At 42.5% G+C, this 11,715-nt stretch overlaps 1 protein-coding gene across 1 annotated transcript; it reads left to right on the forward strand.

Annotated features, from left to right (window-relative positions):
- The first annotated feature begins 227 nt into the window (after positions 1-227).
- On the forward strand, positions 228-7,762 carry MED21 (mediator complex subunit 21). The gene is made up of 4 exons (XM_006276615.4): positions 228-324; positions 582-696; positions 2,795-2,895; positions 5,378-7,762. The coding sequence occupies exons 1-4, from the start codon at positions 283-285 to the stop codon at positions 5,552-5,554; spliced, it is 435 nt and encodes a 144-aa protein (XP_006276677.1). The 5' UTR covers positions 228-282; the 3' UTR covers positions 5,555-7,762.
- The last annotated feature ends 3,953 nt before the right edge of the window (positions 7,763-11,715 follow it).

The raw sequence follows: 11,715 nt of genomic DNA on the forward strand, positions 1-11,715 counted from the left end.
CCAGGCACAGGCCCTGCAGCGCCCGAGCCCCTCGGTGGCTAAGAGACCTCGCAAGTACCCTCCCGCCAGCAAGGAGCAAGCGCCCCCAGCAGCCAAGACACCCTCCTAGCGGAACCCGAACCACAGACCCGAAAAGGAAGTATGTACAACTCCACCCGTGCCACTTCTACTCCCAGCCCCCTCCCATTCCCTCCCTGACCACCTAAGATTGGGAGCTGCGATTGGCTGCGCCGTCGCGTTTAGGCGCTGACCAATGGGTGGGCAGGATGCTAGGGTGAGAGTATGGCGGACCGGCTCACGCAGTTGCAAGACGCGGTGAATTCGGTGAGGAGTTGCGCCACGCTGTGCCGGGCGGCCGAAGCCCGGGTGGCTCCTGGTCCCGCTCCCCCCTCCCCCACCAGTGGGCGTGGATCGGGGGGGATCTTCTCTTAGGGGGACGAGAGGGGGTCCCGGGGTGAGAGTCTGGTGGAGGGGAGGTTCGGGTGGGGGTTGGGAAGAGGTTGGGGTTGTGAGGAGGGTAGCGGCTTTGACTTTGCCCACTGGGCCCCGTGGCTAAGCATTGCATGCTGTGCGCCTTGCAGCTTGCTGACCAGTTCTGCAATGCTATTGGGGTGCTGCAGCAATGCGGTCCACCTGCCTCGTTCAGCAACATCCAGACCACCCTCAACAAGGACCAGCCAGCCAATCCTACGGAAGGTAAAAAACATCTTGTGCAGCTTTTCTGACTGGCGGGGCAGCTCGCTGGTACACACAGGGGTCAGTGAAGGTAGGGGCTGGATGAGATCTGTTCTGGGTCTCTGCAAGAGCGCAAATGTAAGTAACATTGTCTGGAGTTGGTAGAATTGTAGGAAAGGCAGCTGAAGGGACCCTGAGGTTGTCATGTCCAGCCCCTAGCCTCGGTAGGGTTATTCCTCACTAAGCCATTGCAGAGTTACCATCCTGATGGTCATACTATCTGGAATACCAGTGTGATGGTATCTGGGAACCATCCTGTTCTCTGCTCTAAAATATGTAATGGCAGGACAAAGCAAGAGTTATGTTTCAGGGAAGAGGCAGTTTAAAATATTTAGTGTTTAAACAATCAGGTCAGCCCTAATTTTGTTCCATGTGTTTCTTAAGTGGGATCTCTTCTGATCTAGGTGCACAACCAAAAATACTTCTCAAATTAATCTCCTTTTGCTTTATGTTTGAAATCAGGTTAGGCTTGACCTTGGGGATCCCAAGTGGGGCTAGCACAGTGCACAATGGTGCTGTGCTGCAGTTCAGGGCAACTGAACCATGCACAGCCCTGCATGCAGCATATGCTGGTCCCTATGCTCATGTGCAAATGGCCCCTTTGATCTTACAGTGCATGGGTTGGACCCAGAGCTGCTGGCAGCACAAGGAATCTGGGGCATGGGCTGCAGGCAGCACCCTGAACTGACTTCCTGTCCTGCTTGCAGTGCTGGGGCCACCCCGTGCCAGTTCCAGGGGCTAGCATATGCTGCATGTGGTGCATGAGCTGGACCCAGCACTGCCGCTACTCCACGGGAAGGGTGGGCAGGGGGAGGGGGTTGGTCCTAGTTCAGTCCAGTCCACAGAGTAACTCATAGACACTCAGCTGGCTGCAGGGGTGGATGCATTTGACACCTCTGCCTTAAACTCTGGCCAAAGCACATTCTACTATAGCATGTACTAATCTGGCCACTAGTTAGAAAAGGTTGTGCAAAACACACTAGAAAATGCCAGACTAGCCTCTTCTTAATATTAATGTCCTTGAAAGCAAGAAGGTTTTTAAGTACTGTTTGCAGAGTACTCATTTTTGTATTTAAGGTACAAAAGCATGTGAACAGGGCTATTGAAACAAACATTGTCAAAATGACACTTGATTAGACATGGAAAATGTGTTAATATATTAGGTTTTTAAAGTGTATTAAATCTTTAACCAGAGTATTAGTTGTATGTTCTTAGTCACCATTTTTTTTTTTGTGTGGGGCTTGTTTTTATTCTCTTCCATATTGTTTGGTGATTGTTTTTTGTTTGTTTGTTTGTTTGTTTTTTGGAAACAGTGGTTGTGACTTAAAATATGTCAGATGCACAAAGTAAACAGGAAAAACCTACAGATCTCCTTAACAACCTTTTAACTGTAGTCTTGTTTTACTTGTTAACTGGATTTATAATATTATAAAAGTCAATTTTTAAAACTAATAGAGGAGTTGTATACTTTACCAAAATTTAAAAGTCTTATCACTAGCAAAGGTATCTGGGTTCTAAGCTGCAAATTCTTTTAAACATATGGATAGCAAAGTTTTTAAAGGCATTTAAGTTCAGCGTGCTAAAATTCTAACACAGTAGCAGTAAACCTTTTAATCTAGTTGTTTCTTTAAATTTTTCACCATATTTATGCAGCATTTATACTGCACAGAGGTTGTTGCACACCTGAACATTTGTTAACTAACAGTTAACGAAATGGCAAACCCTACTCGTGTTCTTGCTGCAACTTCATATAGTTATGGGAGCACTATTTGTATACAACTATATTTAATCTGATGTTTTAGCCCTTTATTTGTGAATAGTCTGAATTTTTAGCCTTTTATCTGTGCTCAATGTGATTCAGTTGTCCTAATGTACCATGCTATTGCTGCCTTGTATGGGGAAGTTCTTAAGGCTTGACATTTCCTTGATTTTTAGAAGTAAATACAGCTTGTCTGAAATGGATTTAAGTTCTTTAAATGTGCCCCCAGCTTATTACAGGTCCTCCGAAGAAAAGAGCTAAAAATAGTATATTAGAGTAATTCTTATTTATTTTTAATAGAATATGCCCAGCTCTTTGCAGCATTGATTGCTCGTACTGCTAAGGATATAGATGTTTTGATAGATTCGTTACCTAGTGAAGAATCAACAGCAGCTTTGCAGGTAAGAAAGTTGAAAGCCAAAATACTGAAACACTGCAAAAATGCTTCTTAATCGCATTAAATCACATCTCAAAAGAGTAACTAATGTAAAAGATGTGATCTTGCATATTGTTTAAAATGAACTTCAGCTCTTCAAAAGAGAACCTGTAAATCTCAGGCAATATACTGAAAAGATGACATTGTGTAGGTGAACTTGAAACAGGGTGGGCAGACTTGCATCCAAGACCACTAAGATATGTAGAACTTGCTTTGACTTTCTTACAGTGCCAAAGAAACTCTTCTTACCACCACCTAATGTTACTTTAGGAAGTTACCTGGCATCTTCAATTGTTGATAGTTTATCTATTTGTATCTTTAAATATTCCAAAAAATTGTGTATCAACTTGCTCTCTTGGAGCAGGTTGTACTTAATCCCAGCAAGAGCAAAGCACTACAGTATTGTTCTGTTTAAGCCTTTATTTTTTACATGGCCCCTTTTGTGTATCTAGACCCCTGCTTTCTAAAGGGTTAGCGTGTCTGTTCCAGCTGTGTCACAAAGCAGTTTTCTGCTTTCTTACTGCATCAGCAAACTTTCCTTAGGTTTAGAACAAACTTGTCCTGCTGGTCCTTTTCTTTAGGACAGAAGTGCTGTAGATAGACTCGTGTGCCTTCTGCTTGCGTCCCTTTTTATATGCCTTTTTTTTTTTTTTAATACAAAAATGGGCATTAGCTTTACATGCTACTTTCTAAAACTTCATTCTGAGATGAGGTAAATACAAGAACTGAAACTGGAAATTTTTAAGCAGGCTGCTTTTCTGCAAAATGCAGTAAATATTTGTGAATTTCAAAAGGCGTCTAAACCTGGCAGTGTATGCAGAGTTGAACAGAAGCTGTCATGAGTATTGTGAAGTGTTACTTGGCTAGCAGTCTAGAAATAGTAATTGCCACATATCTTTTGCTGTCTTTAATGCAGTAGTATAGTTTCAATCAGCAGGGCAAGCATACTAAAGATCTTTCCCTGTTCTACAGTTAAACCACATCTGGTTGTAGTGACAGCTTGAATTAGAAAGCCAAGGTGTTGCAGAGACTGCGGGGGGGGGGGGGGGGGGGGGGGGGGGTGTGATCCAGTGGGTAAACAGACTTACCTCAGCTGGCATTGGACCAGTGTCTGGGCCTCATTTTTAGGGATAACTACATTTGCTAAGAAAGACAGTGCTGTGGTCATTGGGTTCCTGGACAGTTTGTGTAACGTAAGTGGCCGTACTTTTTTATTCTTCACTTTCAGCCTTTTAAACTGATTAAACTGTTGCTTATGCATTGTGTCCCTTTCTACCTTTAATGGATTATGTGTTAGGGGAGGATAAAGTTGGCCACACTAGAACAGTATAGAATCTGGTTATTCATGTTGAAAAGGTGCTAATTTAATCCATTTTCATGTCAAAGTGCTTGAAGTAGCTGGCTTTTAATACTGTCTCTGTTTGCATAGACTCTTCCTTTAAGGATAAATTTAGATTTATTTTGTGTAGAAGGAGCTGCCAGCCTCTCCCTGATTACTAACTCTTCTAACTTTTTTCTCCTCAGATATCTAGCCCATTGCTATGTGTTTTAATACAAATGTCCACCTTTTACTTATGTATATGTCAGTTAATTGAGCAAAAATCTGGATTCTAATCCCTGGTGCATCTGTAGTAGTCTTCATTCATTGGCCTTACATGCATCTGTCTAATGCACCTGGCTAGAGTCATTGGTAGTGCAATTCTAAAAGAGAAAGTTGTACCAATGGGCATCTGCCACAAGAATCTGGATTGTTTTTACCTAGAGCTGGGCAAAAACTTTGGCCTGAATACCTTACTCACCAAAAACTCAGTTTTGATCCGTTCCATTTACTCAGTAGATGTGGCACAAATTTGAGCATTTTTGGCCCAAAATGTCCTTTCCCCAGCAAAACACTGGCCTTTAGCTTTTGAAAATATTAAAATATTTTGTTTCAAAATCATCTGGAACTTCATCAAATTCAGGATAACATAAAAATTCAAATAGTTTTGGTTTGAATGAGACATTTTTGCTGATTATATGCTGTTCTTTTTTTCTATCTTAAGAGGTTTGCTCTGCTTAAACTTTATTCATCTTCTTTTATTATGGAGCAGGGTTCCAAGTCTGTGTGATTTGTTAGTTTATTTCTTTTCAGTTTCTTTTGATTTAAACTGTAATTGAGCAACTACTTTGAGTACCTAAAAATGTTTATCTGAGACAAGCAAGCATGTTTGGGTTTTTTTGATGATGTAACTCCTTGAAGTGGGAGCATTTGTTTGTTAGGTGGAAGACCTAATAATGGAAGATGCAGCTGGCCTTTAGACAGTGACTGATGCAGAGGCTAAAAATTAGGATCTTTCTCTCTCTTAACACTAAAAAGTGAGAACATCTCCAACATCTTGCCTCTTGAAGCAAAATCTGTCTTGTGTGAAGTTCAAGGTCACTCCCTAACTTGTTTCTCTTATTTAAAGGCTGCTAGTCTGTATCGATTAGAGGAGGAGAACCATGAAGCAGCTGCCCGCCTGGAGGAGGTTGTCTATCGTGGGGATATGCTATTGGAAAAAATCCAGAGTGCTCTAGCCGATATTGCTCAATCACAGTTAAAGACAAGAAGTGGTGCTCCTAGCCAACCTGTTTCAGACTCATAGCAGCATGTTGCTGCAAAACCGGACTAAAAAAATCCTATTTCTAAAGAATTCTGCATCAAATGCGTACTGTAATATCAAGCCTTACTGTTGTGAGAATTTAAGTGTTCTGATTATGGTAAATGTAACTTATTTAAACCTTGTACTACAGTCTCAATTCTGGCATGAAATATGTATAAGCTAGGATTGCTGCTTGTTCTAGAACTGCATTTAATATACTTAATTCAATATGTTAATTTCTTTTAAATTTTTTTTATTTTTTATGCATAGATATGTCTGACTTAGTCTGGGCTGTTATCTTTATGAAGCAAATGTAGTCTTTAAAGGAACTGTACAAGGTAAAATACTCTGTGCATAACCCAGACTTCAAATCTCCTGTTGTAGGTTTTCCCCATTGTTATGTAAGTCTTAAGCACAAAACTATGAACTTGCCAGAGGCAGTGAGGAAACCATTAGACATTCTGAGGTCAACGTAAATACATGGCTATACATGCTATGTATTACCATTCAAACTGCATGATACTGACTGTTTGCATCTCTTTACCAGCTTACAGCCTACAAGCTTTCCTGACACCTTTATTCTGTTTAAAACTTAAAGTGGACAGTTAATCTTAGTATTTCCTTTCACTTCTGATTCACAAATGAGTCTGTGGGCTAGTTAAGGTTTTTGACATGCTTAATGGCTGCTTGTAGGCAGCAGAAAGATTGTAGGTAGGTAGGTATGTTAAAAGAGACAATGAGGCATCATTCATTACAACAGAAGTGTTGGGAAAGAAGCAGAAATCTCCACAGGAGACAGAAGTTGGCAATTGAAGAAATGAAAATAACTTATTTTTTTTAATTAATAGTTTTTGTAAGCAATTGCTATAGCTTGTACTTGTGTGTCTGTAAATGAGAGAAGAAGGCTCCAAGATACTCTTACCAGTTTCTCCCCAGTAAATAAACTGGTGTCTTTAGTGCACAATGATGAGGACAGTGGAATCTTTGTCTTGTGTGAAAAATAATTTCAAGGGAGAAGGAGCCTGGGGGAAGGGAAATATAGGTTGCAAGAAAATTGCACCCAGTACAGGTTCATTGTACAATCTTTCCCTGAGCTGATTGGTGTCTGGTTATAGGTGCATAAATTATTTGTTCAGTTGCCTAATTTAAAATTGGCTACATGTATAAAGCAAGCCTTTCCCAGTATATTTAGAACTTACGTTGCTAGTGTAGAGAACAATGACAGCATGTTAGAAGCCACATATAAAATGTAGTTGTTTGTTTTTACAAACATCAAACAGGAGCATAACATGAACATGACTTGCATGTAAGTGTACAACAGTCTGTTTAGAGAATTTACCAAATACAAAGCTCTTTTCTACTTGTAGATACTACTAAAATGGAAGTATAGGATTTAATTGGATGTCACTTGCTATTTTGAGACCTGCAAACACCTGGATAATAACAGAAGAGGAAAAGGAAGCATGGTCTGTTAGCTCACATACAAAAGAGCATGCTGTGGTGGGATAGGTTGTGTAACATGATAAATCCCTACAGTAATCTTTTGTAAATATCTATGAACATGGGAAATGAAGACTAGGGTTTTTCCCCTTCAACTTTAAAATGCCAATCAAGCTTTGTGTAGCAATATTTAGGTATGTACACCAGAAATTTTGTGTGAAATCTGTGTCTACTTTGAAGTAGAGAATAACACTTTTGCTCAAAAGTACTTCAGTACTGCAGTGTGTATACTGGAAGTGGCATAGTAATGAATTCTGAATTAACTTAAATCAGTTTGTTTCCTTTGTGTGCCTTAACATCAGAGTCTTGCATTGGCTCTATTTGTGTTCTGCAAACAGAGCTCACAAGTAGACCCGAAGTCTGCCTCTTAATTTGGATGTTCTCTGTATGGACTCAGTGCCACTAGTTTCATATGCTTTAGTGCTAGGAAGCTGCTAATTCTGGAATTTCCTCACCTTAAAAGGTTGAGTGTAGCAGTCGTGTCCTGCTTGCTGCCTACTTTTATGTTAATATCTCAGCCAGCTTTACATTAAAAGTGTGTACTTGTGTCAGTAACATAAATCCACACAGGAATTTATGTGCAAGGAGCATTGTCAGTGTTGTAAGTGTTGCATGCATATTTCATTTTGTCTGTGTAGTTTGGCAAGTGTTGACAATTTAATAGAAATGCTCACTTGTAATACAATGAAAATAAAGTTAGGAAAAGAGTAAGTAGCTTTCTTTTTTTTAAGAAAGTGTTATTGTTTGGATAACTGACTTACATACTGATCAGGGTAACAGATGGATATGTGATCCACTAGTAGTTCCTTTGGGACTTCCACAGATGAAACTTTCATCTGTGCCTTATGACAGCTGGAAGCTTAGCCTGATCCACCCTGTGCAAGATGTTCTGTTTCAGGTGAGAGTTAGGCCAACACCATATGGTGGGGAGCTGATCCTTACAGAGGGTGGCTTAGTGGCCTAGAGCATTGGCAGCTTTGGGTCCAATTCCAAGCTGTCACAGGCCTGCTGAACAAGTTTCTTCCCTTCTCTGTGTTCCAGCTTCCTAATCTGTGAAATGGAGATGGTGATGCCTCCTTTGTATGGCATTTGAAGATCCAACATTTATATCCCAAATACTAATATGAGAAGGCAGCACTTCTGCAGTGCTACCATAGTACCATAAAGGGGATTAGATCTCCCAAAGCTACAGTTTATTCACATGGCCAGGTGGAACCTGAGGAAGGCTTAGAGCTGTCTGCACGAAAGAGGTGGCTTTATATATGTAGTGCCATCCTTCAACAAAATGTGTTTGAGTAACTTAACTCAAAAGGCAGGGAAGGCAGAATAGCAATGCTAATTTTCTTGGAATTTGCACAGGCATCATTTGTTAATAGCTTGTCTGCCTCTGTTTCTTCTTCCTTGCACAACTTGGGGTCACCCAGAGGTATAGAAAGCAAGCTGATGGCTGAGCCATGACTGCCTACATTCTCTAATAATGTAGCATACCTTCTGTATGTTTTAAGAAATAATAAGGCTTTACTAGGGCTTTGTTTCACAAATTGCCTGTTATCCTCTAGAGCAGGGGTTCTCAATCCCTGGGCCGTGGCCCAGTGGTGGGCCACGGCAGGTTGGCTGCTGGACTGGAAGTGGCAAATAGCCTCACCCAAACCACTGGTTGTTATGAAACGGCAAACAAAACATAAGCCCCTGGGCTATAACATAACACCTAAGTTCCCATCGTTCTCCACCCCTTTAAAAGAATCAAACTTTGTCCCAGGGATTCCCAGAAGCTAGACTCGCCCTCAGGCCTCTTCCCCTAGCTCCCTCTAGGAGGGCTCCTTCCCGCTTGGCTGCTAGCAGCAAACTGCCCTCCCTAGTTCCAGCCTGGGGTTTCCATGGGTCCATGGCCCTGCCCCTTCTGGTCAGCTGACTAAGTGCAGCTGCAGGCTAATTTGCTCTCTAGCCTGTTGCCCTGGTAACCTGCACCTGGGCTTCTGTCTGTCTCTGTGGGCTCTCTCCAAGCAGTTTCTGCTCTTCTAGGAGCAGGCACCTTAGTGCCCTGCGACACAGGCATATGTCCAGTAGAAAATGCACTGAAACACCAGTTCATTCTTTTGATTACCACTGAAGAGGCATGAGATGGAAATGACTTAAAGCCATTATAAAAAAGTGAATAAGCCTAAATGATTCTTTGTCTGTATCTGAAATGACCTGCAGCTACTCCCCTGTTCCATCTGCATGTTTGTGTATGCTGTAATTTTCAAAGCAGATGTTTGATAATTCAAATGTTAGGCATAAATATTTTCTTGAGTGCTGCCATTGACAGATGAGAAGCTCAGGGGAGGACTACAGCATGGCTGTGAAGCATAGAAACAAGTCACAAAGGTATTTTACCAAGTAAAGTACATAAAAGCAACAATCTGAGCCAGTGCAAGATTTTTTTCACTGCCATATAATTACGTTACAATATTCTGTCAGTCTAAAGGTCACAGTCGTATTTATATTCATAAAACCAGGAAAACCTGTTCTTTGAACGGGATATTGGATTTTTCAGTTACGCTTTGCTGCAAATTAACACATGGCAGTCCAAGCAGAATCATCGACCTGAGAAGTTTTGGCAAATGTAAATCCCCTCTCCTGAAATTTAATTGTGAGAATTGAGCCCCCTGAGAAATCTTTTTGTGTCAGGGCAAGAGGTTTTGTCAGGGCAGAGGTTTGCTCACCTGCTTTGCCACAAATCTCCAGAGTTCTGTGCAGTACTGGATCTCTTGCATTTGGTAAACCCAAGTTATAAAGCTGAATGGAACACTTATTTATAAGTGTTTGATGGGATGAATAAATCTGTAAGTTCTTTAGGACAAGGATTGTCTACTGCTCTGTATAATGCCTAAAACAATGGAGTTGGCCTTTGATCACTACCTGATTACTAAAAACACTATACTGGGGCAAGAAGACATTAAAATCTATCCTGGAGACAGACTGAAAGGAAAGATTCAGTGGCTGTGGCACTAGCAGAGGACTTGGGAGACCAGAATTAAATTCTCTGTTCTGTCCAGATGTCCTGTGTGATATTAGAATGGTCACTTATGCCTCCTCTACATATGAAGCCAAAGGCGCTATTAGATCTAATACATGATCCGCACAATTGTGCCTCCTGCCATGTCACATGTGCATGGCAGGAGGCACAATTGTAGCATTGCATGTTAGAACCCAATGCCTTATTGTCAGTGCAAGGGGAACCCGATCCTGGGCTCTCCTTGCATCTGCAAGAAGCAGGCACCCACAGCTAGGAACGGCATTGATTAATATTTACAATGTGCAACTGAACTGAAAGATCCTTTTTGAACTGGTACTGTGGTAATAAGTGGTAATGAGTCGTCAGTGTGACAAAGTCATCAGAAAACCTAATGGCACTTTATCGTGTATCAGCAGATGCATGACAAACAGCTCCAAGGAGGTGATACTTCCCCTCTATTGGGCGCTGGTCAGACTGCAGTTGGAATACTGTGTGCAATTTTGGGCGCCGCACTTCAAGAGGGATGTGGATAACCTGGAGAGGGCCCAGAGAAGGGCCACTTGTATGGTTAAGGGCTTGCAGGCCAAGCCCTATGAGGAGAGACTAGGGCACCTGGACCTCTTCAGCCTCCGCAGGAGAAGGTTGAGAGGTGACCTTGTGGCTGCCTATAAGTTCATCACGGGGGCACAGAAGGGAATTGGTGAGGCTTTACTCACCAAGGCGCCCCTGGGGGTTACAAGAAATAATGGCCATAAGCTATTCACCATAAGACGGCGAGTGGGTAAGGTAACTAGTAGGGTGAAAGTGCTAGACTTTAGGAAAGCTGATTTCAATGAACTCAGGCGATTAGTCAAGGACGCACTGCAGAGTAGGAGATTTGAAGAGATGGAAGCCCAAGAAGGGTGGCTGTGCCTTAAGGAAACGATCCTTCGGGCACAAAGCAAGATGATCCCCGAGCGAGGCAAAAGAGGGAAAGGGGCCAGGAGGCTTCCCTGGCTGACCAGAGAAATCCAGAGCAGCCTAAGGGACAAAAGGGGAGCACATAAAAAGTGGAAACAGGGCGAGATCACCAAAGATGAATATACCTCCTCTGCTCGTGCTTGTAGGGAGGCAGTTAGATGGGCCAAAGCTACCATGGAGCTGAGGATGGCAACCCAAGTAAAAGACAACAAGAAATTGTTTTTTAGATATATAGGGAGTAAAGGGAAGGCCCAGGGAGGAATAGGACCCCTGCTAAATGGGCAGAAACAATTAGTGACGGACAGGGGGGACAAGGCTGAACTCCTCAATGAGTTCTTTGCCTCAGTGTTCCTAAGTGAGGGGCACGACAAGTCTCTCACTGGGGTTGTAGAGAGGCAGCAGCAAGGCGCCAGACTTCCATGCGTAGACCCTGAAATGGTGCAGAGTCATTTGGAAGAACTGGATGCCTTTAAGTCGGCAGGCCCGGATGAGCTGCATCTAAGGGTGCTGAAGGCAGTGGCCGACATCACTGCAGAGCCACTGGCGGGAATATTTGAAAGCTCGTGGCGCACGGGCCAAGTCCCGGAGGACTGGAAAAGGGCCAACGTGGTCCCCATTTTCAAAAAGGGGAGGAAGGAGGACCTGGGCAACTATAGACCTGTCAGTCTCACCTCCATCCTTGGCAAAGTCTTTGAAAAAATTATCA

Source organism: Alligator mississippiensis, chromosome 4 (genome assembly GCF_030867095.1).
Source record: "Alligator mississippiensis isolate rAllMis1 chromosome 4, rAllMis1, whole genome shotgun sequence".
Classification (NCBI taxonomy): Eukaryota; Metazoa; Chordata; order Crocodylia; family Alligatoridae; genus Alligator; species Alligator mississippiensis.

Excerpts from the sequence above, each read along its gene's own strand:
- MED21 (XM_006276615.4), top strand. The coding sequence starts at position 283 with ATGGCGGACCGGCTCACGCAGTTGCAAGACGCGGTGAATTCG. Across the intron at positions 325-581 it reads TGCAAGACGCGGTGAATTCG|CTTGCTGACCAGTTCTGCAA; the intron begins GTGAGGAGTTGC and ends TGCGCCTTGCAG. Across the intron at positions 2,896-5,377 it reads AATCAACAGCAGCTTTGCAG|GCTGCTAGTCTGTATCGATT; the intron begins GTAAGAAAGTTG and ends TCTTATTTAAAG.